Source organism: Ptychodera flava, chromosome 14 (genome assembly GCF_041260155.1).
Source record: "Ptychodera flava strain L36383 chromosome 14, AS_Pfla_20210202, whole genome shotgun sequence".
Classification (NCBI taxonomy): Eukaryota; Metazoa; Hemichordata; class Enteropneusta; family Ptychoderidae; genus Ptychodera; species Ptychodera flava.
In genome coordinates, this window is record NC_091941.1 from 8,230,980 (window position 1) to 8,255,974 (window position 24,995).

At 37.2% G+C, this 24,995-nt stretch overlaps 2 protein-coding genes across 2 annotated transcripts; one reads left to right on the plus strand and one right to left on the minus strand.

Moving 5' to 3' along the window:
• Positions 1-1,061: 1,061 nt before the first annotated feature.
• On the minus strand, positions 1,062-16,549 carry LOC139149192 (T-complex protein 1 subunit delta-like). The gene is made up of 14 exons (XM_070720761.1): positions 16,251-16,549; positions 13,924-13,976; positions 13,391-13,480; positions 7,729-7,837; positions 7,149-7,291; positions 6,338-6,459; positions 5,699-5,831; positions 5,145-5,284; positions 4,121-4,217; positions 3,611-3,718; positions 2,760-2,890; positions 2,146-2,380; positions 1,757-1,870; positions 1,062-1,503 (listed from the first exon to the last, which is right to left on the minus strand). Exons 1-14 carry the CDS (start codon positions 16,339-16,341, stop codon positions 1,483-1,485), a joined length of 1,587 nt encoding a protein of 528 aa, XP_070576862.1. The 5' UTR covers positions 16,342-16,549; the 3' UTR covers positions 1,062-1,482.
• A 6-nt stretch (positions 16,550-16,555) lies between these two features.
• Positions 16,556-21,648, plus strand: LOC139149191 (protein FAM161B-like). Its single transcript, XM_070720760.1, has 3 exons — positions 16,556-18,766; positions 19,578-19,677; positions 20,617-21,648. Exons 1-3 carry the CDS (start codon positions 16,779-16,781, stop codon positions 20,929-20,931), a joined length of 2,403 nt encoding a protein of 800 aa, XP_070576861.1. The 5' UTR covers positions 16,556-16,778; the 3' UTR covers positions 20,932-21,648.
• The last annotated feature ends 3,347 nt before the right edge of the window (positions 21,649-24,995 follow it).

Sequence of the window (24,995 nt, forward strand, 5' to 3'; positions counted from 1 at the left end):
CACCAAGGTTATACTTCTACCAAACCAAGCTGTGTATACTGGATATATGTTGAGGCATATATGGATCACCGTTTGTTCTTTCTAGCCTTGAACAGTTGAATCTAACTCTACAGAAGTTGATACATGGACTGGTTCTCAAGCACAGGGTGAAATTACCCACAATTCTTTGTGATTTGTACATATACTAACATTGTGCACAAAACTGTGTTCTACACATTTCTTCCTGGTCTGAAGCCTTGTCATTTCAGATATGAAATACAGTTATTGAAACTTTTGCTGGAAAGCAACTGTTAATTGTGAATTGTATTAAAAACCTGTAAATGCTAGGATTTTCCAGCAACAGAGGTGGTCATGTATGTCATCTGTAGATACTGCTTGCCCCCTTTATTCACCAAAATCAAGATCTTTCCCTCAGCCAACATTTTTGCTTGCCAGGTTTACTTCACAGAGGCATTTCAGAAGACTTGCACAAGTACACACACAATTTAGCAAAATTGAGCCTCCATTGAGCAGAAATTTTTCATAATAAAATATGGCATTAAGGAAGAAACTATGTTAGTCTTCTGGGAAAAAAAAATTCTGTTCAGTGTAAAGATTTGCTGCTTGAAGTTGGGTAAAAATCAGATTGAATCATGGGATATCTTAGTGTCCATGTAGTGTATTCCATCTTCCAAAACTCTGAAACCGGCTTACAGTACAATGTAATCAACCTTACTTTGCCATAATTATCAACCACAAAAAACTCTGAAGATACTTGGATGGCAGAATTTTTAACCAAAGATGTAGTAGCAGACTCAATTTGAACTGACATACTTCATAAATCCACAATATGAATGTTCTCATTGGAAGAGATACTGGGTAAAGCGATGGCACACTTGGTCAACCACAGGATACCACACCCTTACAATGACACACTCCCGTACTCTTTGAATTGCTGAACACTGGACAAATGTTTACATTCACATGGCTATTATCATCCATCATTTCCACACGAGAAACTCAAAGCCTTTGGTGGAGGAGTTAAGTAGAGCTGGTCTCCAAATAACAAACATCAAACACACTCTTGGTAAATGAAAAGATTTATTACATTTTATACACAAAACTGCAAATAAAGAGACAATAATAAAACTTCTAAGTTTGACGAGCCAGACAAATACATCAAGAAGACAGGACCTGGTTGACTGAATGACGTCTCAGACCACAGCCTTCGGGCATCATAATGTATTCCACTATAAATATGTTAACTTCACTGTGAATGGATTTTTTTACCCTTGCCCTGTATGTTGTAAGTCTCCACATGCAAAAGCATTGCACTGGACAGTATTGGTCAACTTTGTTTTGCATTTCAATTGACAAAACAACAGTGGGTGCACTGAGCATTGCAACTTGACAAGACGGCTGGTTACACTAGACTGAATTTCAATTGATGACACAGCTGGTACACTACATACTGGTTAGGATCCGACTAACATTTTTGTTGTCTTATCTTCCCATGGTTGCCACCTGTGAAGAAATTACAAAAAACATGATCATTAATCATTGCATGTTACACTTGTTTCATTTCTGTGTTTTTTCAGCATGCCTCTAGATATTCATACATTCTGCTCTGCCCTTCCAATGGTTAGTTGAATAGTTAAGGAGATTTAGATGGGAAGTACTTGCCATCCCTTGGCATTCACAGCAAAGAGCAGAGAAGCAAATTCTACAATGTGGCCGACAGGATTATGTACAGTTGTATACGAGATGAAAAACTTACTATATCATCAATCTTCATGATACTTCTAACACATTCAGAGGCGAGCTCAATACAACTTGTGGACACCAACAATGGCTGGACAACATTCTCTTCAAGAATGTTTGTGATACAACCCTGTGGAGTAAGCCAAACCAAACATACATGAACTTTTTGATGTGAATTCAAGTTCATAGCAATATGGGATTCATTGCAAAATGGTGAAATGGCTGTACTCTTCAGAAAAAATTTTGGGTTCGTTAAGGTTTTATCCTCAACAAGATCAGAAGAGGGAGACCTGTATGTCATCATCAGATGGTACAACCATTTCAACCAGGTACGGCTACTGGAAGAATCAACCATTATTCAGCAAGATAAATTTTGGTGTATGAACAGAGTGACTGTCCACTAACCTTCCTCACATTGATCCCAGCTGTCTTTTCACCTTGTGCATGTCTATTACGTAGTTCTGTCACCACAGATATTGGGTTCAGACCAGCATTTTCAGCTAAGGTTGAAGGTACAACTTCCATCGCTTCTGCAAATGCTCTGAAGCAGTAGCCTTCCATTCCAGTCAATGACCTAGCATACTCCATCAGGCGTAGAGCTACTTCAATTTCTGGTGCACCGCCCCCAGCAATCAAAGCTCTGTGTAATAAATGTGATGATTAAATTTGAGTTGATATGCTGTGCTCCGTATATGAGGCCCTCAACCATTCTTGATTATAAACAGAACTGTCATAGTCATCATTTTTGCTATACGGATGGACACTTTATGTCACGTTCTGTAGGGATGGCGCATACATTGATTATCACATTACATCAATGTAATCGTTGGTGGCCCAAATTACTATCTTCTCCAGTAACATCTGCTGATGGTCAGTGTAAACACGGACATATGACAGTACCCTATGGTTTCAAATGGAATGCTACATTTTAGGACAAGTTTCAGTTAGCTCAAAGTTTCACAAAAACACACCCACATGAAAGTACATGTACATGCATATGCAAGTAGATGCAGACTCACTTCTTTTTGACCAGACATCTAATGACACACAAGGCATCATGAATTGATCTGTCAGCCTCTTCAATGACAAGTTTGTTGGAACCCCTGACGAGAACCGACACCGTCTTGCCTGCGTTTGCTGCTCCGGTCATCTGTCAAAGAGAATGAACAATATTACACAAAATGCACACAACACTGATGTAAATAAATGTACAACAACAAAAATGGGAAGTGCTACATTCTTGACAAGAACAATGGGTGACCTTGGCAAATCCAGGCTTTTGAGAAATATGGTGTGACTTAGACACAGCCACTAGTAAGCCCGCCATCAATTTCCATGAAGCAGTAGTCTGTCGATAAGAGTCATAGTGAACTTGCCTTGAATACAAAAAATACATAGATGCATGGATACAACCATTGCTAACATTTCGAGATATTCATGGTTAAAATGTTGCCTGGTTAATATGCCTTACTATTCTGTATGCAAAGAAAAACTTGGAAAACACAACAACAGGACACCATTGTTACTGGTGTCTAAGTACTTTCACCTCTTGCACTTTACTGAAATATGTGATCAACAGCAAATGTAAAAGATGGGTGGCCGTGAGTCATCATGCATATGGGATGGGAAATAAGTTCAGGTACTCGGAAACACAAATCTCAAAGCCAAATGAACTGTATAATGCTTCAATTGGTGGAAGTAAAGCGTGAATCATGACGTCATCAGATACCACAATGATTTCTTATGCCTTCATATGAGTATGGAAAAGGGGAACTTTTTGTCATCAGCATAGTTTCACGATAAAACTACAGTGGGTTTTTGCTACGTTGCTTTTTGGCATTTCCAGGACAACACTTTTATAGGGCCGTACCTTGACTATTTTGCCAGTTCCTGCTGACACTTCTTCAACAAGTTCAGCTGTGGCTAGATACTCTGGTAAGAAATGATCAATACTAGCAATTGGACGACATCCAAGGCTCTGCAACAGAATTTAATGAACAACAGTTTAGTTGGAACAAGTACATCCCCATATCCTATTTCAAGGGTTTTTCTTTAATTATTGCACAAACAGCGCTATCAAATAAACTGAAAAGGAACAGTGACCAGTATCTTCTTATCTGTTATCCAACTACCGTAATGCAATGACTACGTTGCTTTTACACTGTCATAAAATAATTTTCACTCCTTTCATTTGGCTCTGACATTGTTGCTGTAGGTTTCACATTTGACAAAATCTCTATATGTCCTCAGACAAATTTTGGGTTCGTTTGGATTTATCCTCAACTATGATCAGAAGAGGGAGTCCTGTTTGTCATCATAGGACATGTAACTTGAGTCAAAAACAATACAGTATGACAACAACTTGCACTGACTGACTGACCTTGCACACGAATTCTATTTCATCCCTTTCAATGTCCTTGACGACCAAAATCTTCATTTTAGCAAGGAAGTGCAGAGCAAGATCATTAACAGCATCTCTACATTCAAGATAAAAACAATACAAGATCTAGAAATGTGTGAAATACAAAATCCAAATACAAAATAAATTTAACATGGTATAGTTGAAAGTAAGCCAAACAGTATCTTTCTTTTCCAGCCATCTCCCACTTTGTCTATTGGATTGTATGTAATTAGCCGGATACCACAACCATCAGCAGTCAAAATCTCTATCTTTAAAACGTCAAAATTACACTTCTTCATCAGTTGACTGTTAAAGCCCCACTCAATTATAAGATTTATCTAATATAAATATTATGTACTTGATGAAATATTCGATGGAAAACAAAAGAATGACAAACTGTTAATAAGGCTATTGACACATTCACTAATGCGAGAACCTGGGATAGAGAAGGGTGCCTTTAAGCTGTCTTTTGTAATGACATAAATTTTGCTGCATGTATGTTTTCTGCCTATGATATATCCAAATCACATGTGCATATTCGACATGGCTGACAATAGACAGTGTCATACTCAAACAATGGATGAGTGTTGAACAGACAACTTATCACATTAGGAGGACTTAGTGGGAAATAATATGGATTTTTAAGTCCATTGAAAACTGGCCACACACACACAAATGAATTTAATTTCGTAACTGTGAACTGTAACCCACTGAGAAGAAGGTTAGCGTGTACACAATGTGCAATATTTTTGGGGGTGCCTGGGGGCATAGATTGTTGTTCAACAAGATTCAACTTGCCTAGAACACCTATCAACCCCTTCACCTTATGGTTTGTGCCAAACTAAATGGAGATTGAAGACCAGTTTATTAGGAACTGGGGTGAACAGCTTAAATAATTCTATGGAAAGTACAATCCCACACTTGGAAAAAAGTTAGGTTGGCCGGGAGGGAGGGGTCAGCTTGATTGCAAACAAAGGCATGGGACAAGGTATAAGGCACCTACCTCAATACTGACTTCTGGATGAGTAAGACATTGCAACCAGCTTTTTTAATTTGTTTTACTAGATTTAAGATGTATTGTCTCTCTTCCCGTAACACTCTGTCCATTTGTGCATAATCTGATACAACTACTTGATTTTCCATCTGCAATGCAAAAGGAGCACAACTAGATACAAAATGGTGTGAAAAGATGAGCATAGGATAATATCTGTTAGTATCTGCAGTGTACTTAAAGGTGTACTGTCACCTGTTCCAATTTTGCCACAGTTACCATGGAAAGAGAAAATCTAACCAATCACAGATTTTGAGCGGGTGGCTGCTCCTCACATGGGCATTTTGAATACCAAGGAAAGCCCCTTTGACCATGTACTGTTTACCTTTAATGCTAAACATTAATTGAGAGTATGAACAGTAAATTGTTTGGACTTGTGAAACAATTAGCTTAACATAATACTGTTAAATTACATGAAAACAATCATGAGAAAATGTAATCTAGCAATATAAGATTGAGACAAACTATGAAAGACATATAACATCAAACAGGAGTAACGGACTCACATCAGTTTTTGGGGGTGACAGACAGAATTGAATCAGTCCTATTTTGGCCTTTTCAATCTTATGCAAGGCGGCACCAGCCAACTTCTGAGTGAATACAACTCCATCCACTAGTTCTGTATCTTCAATGGTGCCTCTGCATGTAAACAAAAACAAAAAAACCGTACATTAAATTCTTCACAGACTTCAAAGGCAAGTAGCTATAACTTTCAATGATTTGTCACTATTTTTGTTTTGTATTTCACTGGCAAGTTCTTGTTCTATTCCCCATTGCATGCTGCAATACTATATAACCTGCTAACACATCTATACATGCAAAATGCAGTTTTTGTGTACATTTGAATTCCAGTCTGGACCAAAATTCACTTGTCAACAATAACAATACAGTTGACATATGTCCTAGGCTTAGTTGACGAGCTGAATACTTTGCATCTCAACATACTTTTGGGAGTAGAACAAGAAAATGTGGTACAGAAAAATTACATCTACTAAGCCTTTAAACCCCTTATTTATTCAATTATGCTGGAATGTTAATTCCATGTGTCGCTGGTTCTTATGAATTTATCTATGTTAATATCAAATGCAAAATCTATACTGTCCAAAACCTTATTTCTCTTCTGTAAACACATAATGGTGGCTTACCCAAGTTTTTTAATTATCTTGATATCTCTGAGGTCTACATTGTCTGCAGTTGCTGGGTCTATAACTTTAAGTACAGCATCAACTGCAATTGGTGCTAACAAACCGGAATGTTGTGATACAACCTGTAACAGAATGATACAAGTGTCAGTGATGAATTACCAATACACCTAATTCAACCAGTACTTGACTTGAGAAAAGGACATCACAGAACAACTTGTTTTGGTGTGTTTCATACTAAATCTTGAGATGTGTAAAAGGGGACTTGGTATGCATCAGGAGTTCCACTGAACTGTTGGCTCCTCATTCACCAGCTTGGGTGGTAGGAGTTGGATCTTTGGTTCTACATCATGTGCACACACGTCGTACTTTACCACCAATCTCTAGTGATTAACATTTTGCTTGGAAGCCATCCTATCAAAGTCTGTTGTGAAATTTGTTAACTACCGGTGATTTTTTTCAACCAGGGGTATAGACATTTTTCAAATCAAGGACTTTGGAGATTAGGTTGGAGCGACTTTATGTCAATATTAGGAAGCAATTCTGATCAAGTAGTGTGTATGGCCAACTATTTCTATTAAAATCAAATGATGAACACAGATAATCAGCTTAAAGTCATTTCTCATGTACTGAAGCACTACAAAACTCAAGTTTGTGGGTTTCAAATAAATATGAAGCCAATTCCATTTTTCCATCTGGTGATATGGACTCTCTTCATTGATAAAACTCCTATCATCAAATTTCTCACAAGATCTATGTAACATGCTTTTGAGCTTGGAGAACTATCACATAACACTAATACTTGGGTACTTACTTTTGAACACAGAGATGTCGCTGCACTCTGAATCAGGGCTTCCCTGTTGCTCAAGTCTAAAGGTACTGACATTCCCTCTAAAATTTCAACAGCTTTAGTAGAAGCCTTTTGAAATGATTCTGAAATTATTGTCGGGTGAATTCCTGAAATTTGAAAAATAATTGCATCCTGGGTAATCAGTGGCAACATGAAAATTGAAGATGCAAGGTTTAATAAAAGTGAAAAGTTGCATAATAAATTATACTGTAATTGCAAAGATATCTTTATATAAGTTCCCATGAGCTAGTAAGAGGAACATTTAAAATTTTCTCTCTTGCTCAGATTTGAAATATGCATGGAAGTGAAAATTTCGCTTTCTACACCCATCAAATATACTCCTGTGAAATAAGAATTACAGCATAGCCATTATTGGTGAAGTATTAATACATAATAGGTATGTGCATCAGAGGTTCCTTTGAAAAACTTTCCTCAGATGTTTGTCAGAGTTGGATTGTTAAGTACATCATCTGCACATTGCTATGGTGATTTATATCTGCAAATTTCACTTTATGTCTCAGTAAGTATTGTCCTTCTGGCTCACCTTTTGCTAAAAGTTTTGAACTGGCATCTAGGAGGCTACCAGCAATTACTACAACAGACGTTGTGCCATCTCCAGCTTCAACATCCTGGGCCTTGGAAAGTTCTACAAACTAGAGAAAAAAAGTGAAAGTCAGTGTTCGCGGTGACTTTTTTCTCCTCGCGTACGGCATACGCATTAGTCTGCTAAAATTGCGTATTGGCTGGATTGAGTGCGTAATTTTACTTCCGCACTCGATTGATGAAAAAACTGACTGCAAAATACAATGTGCCGTTGAATAAACCTACACTACATATTCGGATTTTACGATGTAACATTATTTTAATGAAAACAGTTTAACGAATAACTTGAACAATCTTGAAACGTAACGGCGAAGGGTATACATGCGACCGTCAAAACACATCGGGTAACCCAAAAGTTAGAGTTATGGCAGCTTATCCAGACACTTCTGCAGTGTTCAAAATTTATTGGGATTCCGACGAGCTCTACCGATGAATCATTTTTTTCAGGGACTCGTAGAGCAAAGTTGAAAGAAAACAGATTTGTCTGCTTAGACGCCATGCTGCATATGTGCTTGATCAAAATTTGGGAACAGCGAGACGCGATGATCGTGCACGGTTGGCATTTATATAATTTGTCGCAACATTTCTGTCAATCACACTTTGTGTCATAAGTTTCAGAAACTATCGCTCGCCTGAAAATTAGCAACGTAATTCATAGGCACAGCTGACAAGATAACGTGCCTAACGTGATAACGTATGAACTACGATGCCGATTTTTCAGACAACGCCCAGAGAATCAGAAACTTTCCACACAAATGAGTGATTGACAGAAATGTGTTGCAACCAAATTTCGTCTGGTGTCGCCTAAGCTCAGTCGTGGGGAGTGCTTTCGGTGTTATCCTTTGCGTATAGAAAACGCATAACAATGAAAAAAATGCGTAGAGAGTCAATTTCAATGCGTAAATACGCACGATTTTTGCGTAAACGCGAACTCTGAAAGTGATTCAAAACTTTGATTTTCTGACAAAGTCATCAACAATATCCGACACCATGAACTTTTTCATCAGTTCCAGTGCAATTTTTCAGACAATTTCCTCAAGCATTTTGAATCTAATTTGTCAAGGTTCAGTATAGCAACACCATTCACATGTTTAATTTCTTGATTCTTTCCACTTACCAACCAATAATTGTAAGTATCATTAAGAGGGAAACATTTTACAGATGTCTGCACAAGATTTAGACTGTCGGCAGTCCCTTGTGCCTTTTCTTTTCTATTATTGGTATAGTTTATAGCACATAAGGGGATGGGGTGGGGTTTCGCAAGCGTATTATCGGCCCTTGACTAAGCTGTGTCCAGTGTTACTGCAGTGACAAAACTGGCTTAAATGACTGTCGACAGTCTACACATGATTTGATTACGTCAACACAAAGAGTTATCTTTGAAAACACCTTTGACAGCATGTCTACTCACTCAGGTGTATATGCAAAATTTTACATTTATAACATGCAACATTTTCAATCCTGATATTGTTTATGGTTGACATTTTCTACTGAGTAAAACCTTGCTGTATGGGCCATGACCAAAAGTTTACAAAAATACCACAATTATATGGTGTCGCTCAAATTTGATCAGAATTGGTGTATACCAGTATGGGTACCAAAGATCAACAATAAATGTTGTTTCTATCTGTTCAGTGCAGGAAAATTCTACGTTGATGTTATGACAATGATTTCTGCACAGTACAACCAGAAAAACAACAAGAAATATTTAAACCAGAAAAACAAGAATGACAAAAGTAAATAAGGTCTGAAACTTTAGGTACTGGAGGTCAACTTTAGCAACATGCATAGCAGAAAGGCAGCTAGCCCCTCTTAGTTTGAGCATAGACGGTCTTCCCCCCTCTACTGTCTATGGTTTGAGCAGGTCTGTTAATATGTAACAGTTCATAAAAAATGACAGGAAATGACTCAAGGTCAGTGGAGTTTGCCTGTTTCAAGTCACTGGCATGCCATCACTCCTGCACATTTGCAGGATTTCCCTTTTTCTTACCTCATTTGCACATTTTTGACACTGACGTGTTCATTTGAACAAATTCACATCTCAACCCCTGCATCTACCTATACACCAAATACTGAGATGGTAGCTTTGGCAGGTATGGGAGCCTTTGTGTGTGACGGACATACATCCGCACATACATATCCACAAACATACAGACATACAGACGCCACAGACTCATCATATAAGCTCTTTTTGGTATTAATATACAAAACCAAATATGAGCTAAAAATAGAAACAAAGTGTGGCTGATTATGAAATGAACAATCGTGATAGCAATGTCAACATAAAATGGTGATAATTTGCTGTCTGGATGTAAATTGGGGAAATAGAACGGCCCAATTTAAACATTGGATCTGCATTTTGCAGGACAGTGCATTTTTATCCAACTTCTCATAAGGATTGATATTCATGCTAACTGGACATAACTTGAAATACTGCAAAATGTTTAACATTTTCCAATGTCTGTTATCAGATATCCTCTTTACATGGATGGTTATTTCAGAAATATTTAAATATTGCAGATGGTCGTGAACATAATCTCCTAATAATTTTTCAGATTTCTTGAGCAGGGCATATATGCAGGGCTGAAATTACGCTAGCCGATGCCCGGGACAGACTGATTTCTAATACGGACTAGCGCAAAACTAGCCCTCACTTGCCCGCGGGCAGAAAGTTCAGAGTCAACTCAGTGTTTTGCCGAGAGTGCGTTCTTTTGTCTTTTGATGCAAATTAGAAAGAATGTCCCCAAATATTACCAGACATGGGTCACTCGAACGCACTCAAATCTCAACGGAAACACTAAAGAAAATTCAGTTACTCTGTTACAGTTTGCGATTCATGGTATAATCAAGTCGATGTGCGTCCACTAGCCACTGGACCCTGGGGCAAATGCCGGGCCAAGTACTTCTCCACTCAATTTACATGTAAAATGATAATAACCAGACAATGACGTTTGAAGTGGAAGCCTAGATCATTTTAAATAGAACAACTAACTTTTCACCAAACAATTTGGACAGTGAAACAGTGAAGCAAACTTTATTGACAACCACGGTTACTCTACCAACTAACCTGCTAGAATGTACACAGTGTGTACGGAGAATGAAATTTCTAGCCACACTGCACGGAGCACCAAACGGCACTATGTGGTGTGATGGAAGCTCACAACTTTACCTAAAAATATCAGTAACTCCAAAATTTTGATGAAGCGACTATATCCCTGTCTTTCAAAGTAGTATTTTGCAGTCAGAAATTTCTCCAGAAGGAGTCTCTCATGCCACTCTTCGATCGTACGCGCAAGCTTTGTAGGTCACCATGCTGAATTACTTATATGGTCAAGACCCCCTATCTTGATTGTAGCGGATCTTAACAAAAGCCACCTAGCTTGTCAAAGCCGTGGTATGGCAAGTTGCTATTGCTACATGTATTATGAAGAGAAAGGAGTTCCTCTCAGATATTTAGTGTTTTCAACCTCTTTTTTTTGCAATTTCAATGAAAAAGTATCAATCATTTAGGCAATTATAAAAATGAAGTGAACTTTACAGCAGTAATGAAAAAACCATGATAAATGTCTGCAGTAGACTATTGTCTTCAATCACTTCTGCTTTTGTAGTCATAAGTGTGATGAAACATCTTACTAATATTTATTACTGTTAAACACATCTTAATGCGGTAACTGGAAAGAATTCCCATAAACGACGAAAGCATATTAAATAATTTTCATTATGGTAATGTACTTTTTTTACAATTATTAAGTGTAAATACCACCAATTTGTCACAAACCATTGTAGGAGAGGTCCACAATCTGGGTAAGAGCAGAATCATTTTTTAGCTACTATAGACTATAGTCTATAGAAGCTATTGGGATGGGTATCCGTCCGGCGTCTGTCTGTCTGTATGTATGTATGTATGTATGTATGTATGTATGTCCGTTTGTGAGGCGTCCGTCCACTCAAATATCTTGAGAACTGCAGTACTACTGATTTGATATTTGTTGTGTAGATGAAAATGTGATTTTGAGAAACTATTTTTTTAATTTTTTGATATTGTTGAAAATATACAAATTAATGCCAAAAAAGGTGTTTTTGGTAAAAAATCTTCTTCTTCATAACCGCTGGTCAGACAGCTTTGTTATTTGGTATACAGGTCCCTAGGGATAACCCAACTTAGTATATGTTCAAATTGTGATGAAATATGCAAATGTGTATTTTTAAGGAATTTTTTTGTCATTTTTGGTCAAAATTGACTTACATTGTATGTAATTCTTGTACTGTATAAACCCTATTAATTCACCCAGAAAAAAATAATTAATATGATTTTAAATAATTGAATTAATTGGAAATCATCAAAGCCAAATTAATTTTAGTGTGGAATTATCAGAACGTTCAACTTTTTTGACAGTTCATAGTGAAATGCTTACCATCTCGGAGGATTAAAACATGTAAAGGCAACTTTCCTGAATCCCAACTTTGATATATTCTGAACCACCATTTATGTTATCTAAAAGAAATTGCTCATAATAGTTTGTCATGATAGGGTGGTCAAATAAATAGAGATAGAGAAAGTTCTAATTTCCATTTATGGTTGACTTGGTAAGGATAAAATAAGATTACTTTTGAGGAGAAAAATAGAGTGGTCAATTAAAAGAGTGGTCAAAGTGATAGGGTTTTTATGGTAAAGCGATAGGGTTTTATGGTAAAGCTGGGCTGTAAGATTCCTCATGTGCTATTTATAGCAATTATGCAATCTGTGTAAACAGTGCAATGAAAGTGTAACATGATTCCTTATCATGCTTTTGATGACCTTGAACTTCTTAAGTTACAAACATTTGTCTCTTCAGTGTGCTTTCTCTGAGTACTTACAGTCTAAACTTATTCAACATAACTTACTTACAATGTTAATTTGAAAGTTAAAATGTGCTTGGTTAATAGGATGAAAATACAGATATAGATAACCAGCTGAAGATTCTTTATAACCTGACAGAATTGCTGTTTTATTATGACGTAAATCTTGATTTAAGCAAGTCTTGTTACTTTAATTAGAATGTAATTAACTCTCGTTTATTTGCTATTATAGACTAATATAGTCTGATGAAATATGCAAATCTGTATTTTTACAGAATTTTTTGCCATTTTTGGTCAGGCCATCCTGAAATGAGCTATCAAAGATATCCACCTTCTTCATCAATACATGTGTCAGTCACAAAGGTTATTCTCTACATAACACAGCAGAGCTCTGTCAACTGTTGAATCGCTTGTTTTTTCAAAACCGCTGGTCAGACAGCTTTAATGTTTGGTTTACATGTCCCTAGGATGACCTTAGTGAGATAATTTCATACAGTCAGGAAATACTCATTTTGTATCCATGTCTATAGTAGCTTCAGGGACTTGGCCCTATGTTTTAATTTTCAGGGCAGTGATTTTCTGCTACGGACAAGTAGAAAAATAGAGGCTACTTGTCCGGGGACAAGTGGATAAAAATTAAATTTTTCAGGCCATATATGATTAATAAAACTTGGTAAAAGTGGATTAACAGAGAGCTGACAGACAATCTGCAATTTAGCACAACAGTTTATGAGTTGAATGCTTTGAAATCTGAAGTTCCTTACCATTTTGGCAGCTGGATGAGCCACCTGCATTTCCTTTAAAATGGTTGCACCATCATTTGTAATTGTAACATCACCATTGGGACTCTGGATCTGCAAAGATGAGGTTAATGCAAAAAAAAAAATTTAATTTGCAAATGACGGCTCAGATAAACAACACCCTAAATAATTTCATCTCTTTTGTGCAAAAAATGTACTTTTTCCAGGGTAAAATTGCAATAATTTGGTTATTTGATATCATTTCTGACGCATGAAGTATAAGGTATGATATTATTTGACTCTTTCACTGCTCATTTTATGTATTAGTAAATTACACAGGAAATAACAATATTCAATTTGGAGATTAGAGTTTTGATAGGTTTAATTGTAGAAGTTGGCCTGTACTTTCTCATGTTACAGGTAAACATTTTTTGTAACTTCACCGGTAAATTTCAGATAAATCTGCTCAGAAATATTTCATATACAAATAAGGAGAATACTGGACACTTTATTACTGTGTACAACAAATTTGGGAAAATTTACTTCAGCACACGTACCATTTTATCCATACCCCTTGGTCCAAGACTTGTCCGCACAGAATCTGCTACAGCTGAAATTAGAGCATAAAGAATTTTATCAGGCGAACATTGGAAATCTTTGGCAACTATTGTAATATTTTCAGTTTTTGATATCAAAAGATGTCTTGCATACCTCATTTACCTTTAGTGGGCGATTATTGTACATCAATATTCAGTCTGGGTTTGGTGGTGAAAGATATCAATACCTCACTTCAGGACGACAATCCTTGTCACAAGCCCTGTGTAAGACTATCACTCTAATGATCAATAATATCTGCATTACACAGGCCTCTCAAGCTTTTGCAAGTACACAGCTAGCATCCAAACCTCAACTTCTATTGCTCTAGCAAACAAGATCTTTAAGTTAAGAATTTAACAATTTATAAAAATTTAAAACGCCAATACATGTCTTAATGTATTCCATCATCCTGAATCACAAGATTACTGCCACTACACTATCATCCTGGGCATAGGATATGCAGCAGTCAATGTAATCCTACAAGGGGGATATGATGGGATTTGTTATAAAACTGAGACGAAAAGGGCAATTACTTGGTTTTTTGAGTTTCTAATCTTCTTCATAGACCTGTGGACACCACACAGAGGACTGTGGCAACTTTGCTTGTTTTTGGTGGGAATTTCCTGGAGTTTCTTGCACTGTGTGGGGTATTTGGTAGACTTCATAAAACTGATTTCCACATCTCAATGGTGACCACTAGGCCAGGCAGGGGTCAACATTGACTGCTGCATTACCTTAGTTTGCTCATGAGCTAGCTTCTCATACCCATTCCCTGACAGGTCTTATCAATATCATTCCATGAGGTTGGATCAAATTTGAGCTAAAAAGAAGTGTCAATTTTACTAGTCTACTTAGTACTTGCATGGGGCTCCTTTTTTCAGCTCAATGGTACTTGGTAGGAGATTATTTCCTTTCAGAAATACATCAAAATTATGGAGTGGAATATGGATAAACAAGTAATAAATTCAAGGTTTTCGATTTGCATTTCATTAGGTTATAACAAATGTTTTTTTTTTCCAATAACATTACAGTTCACACCTTGCACAGTCAGAATTGACGAATCATCTATAGTTTACTGACTGACAGTGTATGATCGAATATCTCCTGCTATTGGGGTAATTTGTGGGGGTCCAGACACTTCGCACCAAAACCAGTTCGCCCCATACAACTTCGTCCCCAAACCATTTCGTACCAAAACCACCTCGTCCCAAGTACTACTTCGCCCGACCCCACTTCGCCCCAAGTACCACATCGTACTAAAACCACTTCGACCAAAGTATAGTACCGTAAACTCGTCCTGAAACAGATGTTACGACGTATAATAAGGTTGTTTTTACCTACAACTTGGAAGCATTAATGTGTTAAGACATTTTGGCTACCACAAACCATTTATTTTTGCATCATGGTTGCATGAAACCATAAGTGATAGAATAAGAAAATAGAAACACGCAAATGCTACAACTCAGGTGCCTTGCGCGGAATTGCACGATGTCAATTTCGCGAAATGCGTACACTTTCAAGATTTCAGTCCCTGGATGACAGACGAAAGGTGCTTATTTTCAGCTTTACCAGTTAGCGATAAGTTTCGGGCAAGGTGGTTTGGAGACATGACTTTTGGGGCGAAGTGGTTTTGGTACGAGGTTGTTTTGGTGCGAAGTGGTTTTAGTGCGAAATGGTATGGGACGAGATGGTATGGTGCGAAGTGGTTTTGGTGCGAAGTGTCTGGGAACCTAATTTGTGTCAGGTCTTGTTATCTATCCCATGCCTTTCGGCAAGTTGACCAAAGGAATTACTCTGCATTTCCCGCTGCATGCATTTCTTCATTTAAAAAGAAATTAAACTGGTCAGGATAATTTTTTAACGCGTAATTTTTGGAATGTTCTTGGCAACAGCACGGAGACAGGTGTTGAACCATAGATCGTGAAAAGAGGGCACTGTTCGGTACGGTTTACATTGGCGGCAACGGCTGAAAGACGTTTATCATGTTGACGTAACTTGGCACATCTTTTGTCCATATTAATGCGTTATCTGGTGCTCACTGACAGAGCAAGTGATTTCGGCGATGACATCGACAGAGATGTACACAAATTATTAATTAATTGGCGATCAGTCACTGTCATTCTCATTATAATACCTGAACGAAACCGTTCCGACCTCGTGCCTTTTCGATAAAAAAAATTGAAAAGCAATCATACGATGCTTAATTTGCAGAATTAAAGTACTAACTTATTTTTTCATCTATAATATCATGCGGTCTGTTGCATGCCTATCACACAAGTTGATATACCTTTCGCTGCAACGATATTGCTGTCTCGGACCAGTGTTGGCTTTTCTTTATCCTTGTACTGATCGGGCCGGCGGCCTTGTAGTTCCGGCATACTTAAAGATGCGTTACTTGAGCACTTGTTTATGTCTTATTAGTCGGCTATGCCGATTCAGAATCGCAGATGGCCCCGGATTATCCCACGTAGGTTTCTGCAACTCACGTTGCTCACGGAGGAATCTGTCAAGATGGCGGGAACTCTCGCAGTGAGTCTCGCAGTCCAAAAACTCGCACAGCACGAGACTTGCCTGGAAACCTCTTTCAGCAGAGAGAACTTGCGTGAACTTGTTCTGCAAGTTGCAACGCCACTTTCTGTCCACGAGATCTCAAAAAAGAGACAATAACCACGTATATTTGTAATTTTTATACTTATTTTGATAACAGTTTGAATCCTTGCGATTGCTTCTAAACATTTCTGACCGATAAACTCTGTAAGTTTTTCTCTTTCGTTGTACGAGACAAAGCACTGGAGTTGTTTGAAAGCAATCCAACATGGCAACCGGGCATACCTTGTCCGTTATAACAAACTCGTATGTCAAAAACCCCGTAAACCCGAAGACCCGACTTGCTGCTACGCTCGATGAAAGAGGAGCATCACTAAGGTCATCATGGAAAGGAGAACTTGGGATCTCTGGCGAATATCCCGACAACAGAGAAGTAGACGAGGTGATAGCGGTAGAACCACCAGGTCAGACTTCACCCCGTACTCTCAATTTAAATTCTACCGATCGAATGATTGAATGCCTCACTGATGATGTTGCCAATCTTACGGACGAGGAATTTTACCGTAGATTGCAGACTTTGAAAAGAGAGCACCAGAAGACCCTCAGTATGGTCGAGCGTCTTTACAGTGAAAAGATAATATTAGACGAGAGCTATCCAAGTGACACTATTCATCTTGCTGACCATCACAAAACAAAGCATATAGATGAGCAAATAGATGAAGTTAACAGAAATATAGAGGGCCTGCAGAAAAGCTACAAGTTAGGGTCACATTTAAAGGACAGCGTCAGAGATATGTCGTCAAAGCCACCTCTGCCCACAAACACAACAAGGCCCCCATCTGCCAAGAAAGCATGGGCAACCTCACCAGCCCGAAGATCCTCTCCTGGCAAGCTCCGTCGCAGTGGTAGCTACTCAGGTGAAGACTGGAGAGACATAACCTGGAACACAAGCTCAAGTCTGGATGCAAGTGCCAACAGTGGGAATGACGATGATGATAATGCAAGTGTGGCATCTGCACCGGCAAGGGAGAGGTCTTCATCAGCTCTTGGAGTCATTGATGACATGTGGGATGGTTTCTCAGTTGATGAATATGCACCACGGTCGCGAACACAGCCCCGTCCACGCACCATCTCTAGATCATCTTCACAGTCAAGTCTGAAAAAGGAGTGGTCTCCCAAAATAACGATTCCTAAACCGTTCAGCATGACTTTGAGGGATGCTGGCAGGGTAAAGAAAAAGACCAAAGCAGCAATTGAGCTCGAGAGAGAGCTGCTTGAGAAGCAACAAGCTGAAGAAGCTGAATGCCAAAAGAAATTTAAGGCTAGTCCGGCACCTGCACATACTTTTGTGCCACTCTATGATGAGCTTATGGAAAAGCAGGAAGTCAAGAGACGTCAAAACAGAGAACTGAGTAAAGAAATGGTGAGGTCATTAGAGAAACCATTCAACTTTGTAAAAAGGGAAGAAGGAAAGAAAGCACAACGTCGCACCTTGTCTGTACCGCTCTCAGAAAACAAAAAACCAACAAAACACTTTAAAGCAAAGCCTGTGCCAAAGTGTGTATATTCACCAACAGTGTCTGATAGAATGGAAGAGGAAGAAGAATATAGAAAGATTAGAATTAAAATGAGAGCAGAAGAAATGTTGCGACAATCACAGTTACCGAAGAATATGCAGGTTAGAGGTAAGGAATACACCGATGGAAAGCTGCGTCACCGACTCATTCAGGATCGTGAAAACAGGGCTTTCATCACCAGAGAACACAAATTCAAACCCAACGTGAATAATGAGATTCCTGATTATGATGAGCAGTACAAAAAATTCCACAAGAAGATGTCAAAGAAAAAGTACGAAAAGGAAGCCACTGCAGTCCAGCCTTTCAATCTGCGCACTTCCCGCATCAGAACCAGAAAGGATAAAATACTACAGGATATGGAAGAAGATGAAAAGAAGTTAAAAGAGCAGCGGTGGCCATTCACTAGCACCCGTTCAATGTCACCAACTCCAAGGGGGTCTATCAATATTTCTGATGACGCCATTCCTGCAAAGATGACACAGGCAGCTCAACTCAGAGAAAGCATGGTGAGGAAAAGCCTTGAAGAGAGGGTGGAGAAGCAGAAAATGGAATTGGAGCAAGAAAGAATAAAGAGATTCAAAGAAAGAAAGATGAGGAAGTATATTGCAGAGAAAGCGCGTGCAAATGATCAGTCATCATCTCTGAAATCTACGAACAGAGAGAAAATTAAGAATTTCAAGTGAGTTGGCAGAAGATGAATTCTTCCAAACATAGTTTATTCTTTTCTAAAATGTATTAGATCATTGTATGTGCTAAATTACATGATTGGCCTCCAATAGTACAACACACATATTAGGAATGGGAAGAAATCTTTCCAGTGCATCATGGGATCTTAGTGGTCATGTTCTGTACTGTGCAATATTTTTTGCCAATTCTGGCATCAAAATTCATTACCATCTCAAGCCAGTTTGTTCCCATTTTGTATTTAATCTTAGTCATTGAGACTATGCAAAAGCAATTCTTCACTCTTCAGCTATTTTCAAAGATACATATGGTAAAAGACAACTGATTTTTGTCTGGAGAAACAGGATATAACCATGATGCAGTTTTCTCTGATGTGTGATGGTTGTCATCTTAGAGTCTCACTTATGTACACTCTCAATGTTAAGTATTTATTCACTCAAGAACAACAACAAATGTTGTATAGTTTTGATTTTTGCTAGAAGAATGTAACTAGAAAACACAAGTAGGGTTAGAAATGCAATCTGTTAATTAGTTTGATTAGGTTTCTCAAATATAGAGTGTGTGCATTACACCAAAATCCAGATGTATCTTACATAAAAGATGTCACATTCAACATCCCAGAGAAGACGTTCATCATGGCCAATAGAGGGCAGTATGTCTCATGCGCTCAATCTTCTGACATCAGATATCATTGTATGTGTAGAACATATCTTTATGAATTATGTTTGGATGTTACCTTGACCTCTACACTAAATGTAATTTCATAAACACTTCTATCTTTCTCCTGTGATCTTCAATTTTTGTAGACAATCAGAACGATCCCGTCAAGAGGAGTATGAGCAAGAATTGCAAGAGATGATGGCAAGAATTGAAAGTCAGCCACTGTTGTTTGAGAGAGAATCACAGGTAAGCTTAAATAGGGACCTCTGTTCTCTACTCTAACATTCTTGATTTATGATCCAGTAGAAAATATGACAGTAGATGGTGAATTTCAAACTTAAGTCGGTGTATTCAAAAAGTTATCTTATTAGTTTCCACTGATATACAGACTTCATTTTCAAGTCATTTCTAGTATTATCGCGAACTGTTCAGTCGTTTACATAATCATTGCTGAAGCTTTGCTCATAACCTCAGGAGTGAGCCCACAGCAAATGAATAATATTCTAAAGTGTGTGTGTATTCTTTGGCTAATTTTAAGCTCCTGCTGTCAATTACAATTCTTTTAAGGATAACAGCTGGTTATTTCAGTAAAAAACATTTTTTTACCTAATTCTCTTCTCATTTTGTGATTTTTTTAAATGACCTTGTCCTTCAAATTTATGCTAACAATGACGTTTCAAGCTGTTGTATATTGTGCCAAATTTGCGGTTAAATATCTTTGCATACTCCTAAATCTTGAATTCAAATTGATCATTTCACATAGTTTTCATCAATTGTTGTGAAGTAAGCAATACTGATTCCATTTGTAGTGGACTTTTATCTTTATCTTTCATAAATATCATTATCAATTTCATTAATGTGATATTAATTTCACTAATGTGATGAAGCTAATGATCGCTATGTAAGCAGATTTTGTAATGATCATTATTACCATGGTTGCTGGTTAACCATTGAGTTTAGGGTCTATAATTTCAACTTACTAGTGTTTACTATAGACAAGAATATCATAAATACTAGTACTTTGTATTTTTAGCTCACATTTGGTATATGTATATATACCAAAGAGAGCTTATCTTATAAGTTGAATCAGCCTCATATGCATTTTATTTGTGTATTCTTTGTCAGTAGATTCTTAGTGTACAATGCTGAGTGTTAAATGTGCTTTACTTTCTTTTTGTATCACAGACCAATGCTAAGAGACAGGCAGAGAAGAAATACCAGCAGGCACTGAAGGATGCTGGAGTTGAAGAAGACTTTATTCTCAGGAAGAGTGGAGGAAAAGCATCGACTGTAAAGGACTACGGTGACAGTGACAGCGATGATGATGACTTCGATGACAAGTACAATTACTCTGATTCATTCAGTGGTGCAGCCAGTCAGTCAGCCTCTTCAAAAGACAAACCAAGCAGTCCTGTTGGTGGTGATGATGACGACGACGATGATGTCACTGTGAGTTCAATTCATACAGAAGAAGAAGAAGATGGCGCTGTGGATGAATAACCTCTCAAATGAAAGTATGTGTGACAAGGAACGCTGAAATTCTCATACAAGTATATTGCACGAGCACAGCATATAATGGTCTTGTGATAATTTAATGTTCTTGATCATTAGTTTTAGAAGCTGGTGTTCTTCCGCTTCAAAATGTATTTCTCTTAGCAATCTAAACATTTCACCCAAATACCTCTATCTGTGTCATCAACTGTCATAAAGACAATTGAATTGGTTCTAGGTTTTATGGTGAAATTGCTATATCCTTTGACAAAGGAAAACACTCTTGAACTTTGCATGATTAATTTTTTTCGCAGTTGTTAGCCAACATACTGATTTCTGTATTACTTTGATGCTTTAATTTACTTCATGATATTTTTTTCCAAAATGTGAAATATAAAGGACTTGTTTTACTGGAGGTTTAACACGAAAAAGTTGTGTCCAAACTTTACATCATAACAGGCCGTCATTACCACAATGAAATAAGACTTCCAAGAGAATCTTTTTTGTACATATAATACTGTAGCTTTAACTTGGCCTCAACATGTAGTAAACTGTAGCTTTACCTTGGCTTCAACATGTAGTAAGTTAATGATAAGTTCATTTTTTTTTTCTTCACAATTAACAATGACAAAGAATCGTCACCCACTGTAATCAGTTGCACCGTGTATAACTTCAAAATCTCTCAAAGTGACCATAATAGAACTCTTGCATTATTATAGATTGATGGCAATCAGCGATTTCAGTGGGTTTTGAGATAATTTTTTTTTTGATATTTCACAGAGAAAGAAATGACCTAAATCATCTTCACTGTGTAAGTAGTTATGTGCAGAGATTTATACTATGAATTTTTTTACCAAAGGTGTCTCGATTTCAAGTTTTGTATAGTCAAATTAATTCAAGTAAGCTTCAAGATGGATGTTTATATTCTGTGATGTTTTCATGAAGCACAAAATTACATTTATTTCACTTACATATAAAGATTAGTAAAATATTCTTTAATTTATTGTAATATGGTTCTGATTGTTACATGTAAATGAGATGGCACTGATGAGTGTTGTTCAGGCGTCACATACAACTGTATGTAGACCCGGCAGTACATTCAACTCATATATACCAATACATCTTGTGCAGTGCAGTGCCACCTCTATCCATCAGAATATCAGAACAAAATAATAATAAATATTTTATGTTCAGTATTTCCTATATATGTAATACTTTTTCTGCATATGAAACTACTTTGTATATTTTCCTTTCAAGTCACCATCTTGATCAACAATTGAAACAAAGTAATATCAATAGACCACCAAAATTCCATTTTTTTTTGAAAATATGAGAAACAAGATTTCGATGACAAATTTCTGATGTACTGATTGTTCTGTATATACCTTGTACTGCAATGTAATGTAAAACCATATTTCATGATTCAAAATAAAAATCCTAGTTTTAAATTAGTTTTGTGCATGTCTCATGTAAGGAGTATTTTGCATACATATAATTATTTCATGTTTGAAGTTAAGCCCTTTTGCCCCCTGTTAACCCTTTCAACACCATGGTTTGGCCCAAATTCAATGGTGATCATGGATCATTTACAAGGTATTTAGGTGAATAGGTGAAAAAGAGAGTTTTTAACCTATTTAATTCCCCAATTCACATTTAGCTCCCTAGAGAACTCACAAGCAAATGATCACCTTGGTCACTTCTAGCTTGCAACCTCGATGATCAAACGAACTTTATGACTAAATTTTGATATCAGGTGTTAAAGGATGCAGTTTTATTTTCTCCAACTTTAACTGACGATTATTTTGAGGAGCTCATTTTGTGAAGCAAAAGTTATTTGAATGCAAATATCTGTCAGTACAAATCAAGGATATTGTTGCGAACAGCACTTTTGACAAAAATTAAGAACACAAATAGAATCAACAAAGGAAACAAAGGAAACCTGAATTATTTCTGACATTTTCCAGACAAACATGTAAAAAGCACAAACTCTTGCACTAAATGCCTCTTTAACCAAGCTATAAAACTTAAGATGGATTCCCTGATGGTCAATTTGGGGCATACATTTCATTTTTTGTGAAAAATATAAATATGACGAGGGTACAAGGTGCCTGATATTCCATTCAATAATGAATGTATTGTATGATGTTATCAATTAGTGTCTCATTTGCTGAAATCTAAATAAAGATACCTTATTGATGTACATGCCAGTTAGCTTACTGTTGGTGTTCTTTGAGCCACTTGTGATTCTTTGCAGCATAAAGTTTGACAACTTGTATTTACAAATTCTATGTTTATTACACACAATCAGTGGTTTTCTAAAACAAAAATGTGGACGCTATGTTTTGCATTTTCCCAACACAAGGACTGAATTTCCAGTGTTATGATACTTCCTTGAGGTATTTGACAATGTATTGACTAAAGCAGTCATAACAGTAAAGTTATTCCACTTTCTTGATCCAACTTCCGTGTTATTCCTGACGGGGTGAGTTAAAATTTGCAAATTTCATTAAAACACAAGAGTAGGCTATACCAAGTTTACTACTAGAGTTGCCTGTTGAAGTTAAACCATAGTCAGCTGATATGGTCTTGAAAACCGTAAACTATAGACTTTATAATCACTTTTAACATGATTGCAGACTCTCAAACTTTTACAATACATTTTTGGTCTGTAACCGGTTTCTTCCGGGTGAAAATAAAAAAATTTACTTCTTTTCAATAGTGTTCAGGGGATGTTAGCCATTTTGAGTTTCAAGTGTCTGTAATTTCTTTTGTACCAAATTTTGAACGGTGACCCCTGATTTTTAGCTCATATTTGGTATGGATATAAGTACCAAAAAGAGCTTATATGGTGAGTCGGTGATGTCTGTATGTCTGTGTGTATGTGTGTATGTATGTATGTGTGTGCGGATGTATGTTTTTATTCATTTCAAAAGGAAATTGTTCTTTACGAAAAGTTTGAACAAAATTTTAAGTCATCCAATTTCCAGGCACAAATATGTTAATAATTTCTCACTTCCAATCTATTTGTGTATTCTCTTGAGTCTCCTTTTGCTGTTTACTGAACGTGGCAACATACAGCATTATAAACATGCCACATCCTCATTCCGTGTTGCGAGTTCCCCAGAATACGTCACGTGATGAGAAAATACATGTCTGGTCCCTAATGAATCAACAGAAGTGACATCAGGGAGTATATTTGAAAGCAAAATCTTCCACCAAACAGCGTAGGAACTTGAGCAGCTCATTGACGACAAAAATTTTATGTGTAACCAAGGATGTTGCTAGGTATTCTTAGAATATTTTTGTGAAGAAATTTGTACTTCTGTTACCGCTGTGGATAAATCACCCAGTACACTTGTCATAATGGATTATTGAAGTGCATAATATCAAAAACACATCAAACCCCATACCATACAACATGAGCATGTGGCAAGTTATAAAACATAACCTGGTCTTTATTTGGGCTATAGTAGTGCCCGTTTATTACCCCTCATGGTCATGCGTTACCAGAAACACATTGCTACACCCCTCCGCCTGCTGCCTCAGGGAGTAATGATGTATTTCTGGTAGCACACAGCCCCCCCCCCCTCTGGGCAATAAACGGGTCCCATAGCCCTCATGACCAAGTAATAGGTATTTACTACAGCTGTTGCTTGAACTTTTAAACCTAGTAAATGTAAATACTCTTTGAAAGAGTGGTTCTTTGTCATATGCTGCAATACCAAACAATATTATTTTCATCAGCTGCTTCTTGAATTGCCAATTTCCAAGGGGACAAAAATGAGTAACAAAATGAACTATGACTTAGAACAGAATACATCACTTTTATTTATTTTACCTCAATGAAAAGTTGAACAGAAAAAGACAGACTGTATAACATTGCTCTTTGGTCAGCTAAATACACATAATTGGAACATTCAAGAAGGAGCTACAGTTTAACACCATAGCTGCCACCTGCACAATTAAAAAGTTTTGAATTTTTTTGACAGTCTACCCGATTTCAAAGACTGAAAATTCACAGGTTACTGGACAGATGCAATAATATTCTGATTTCTGTTTGCAATCAAATGAGG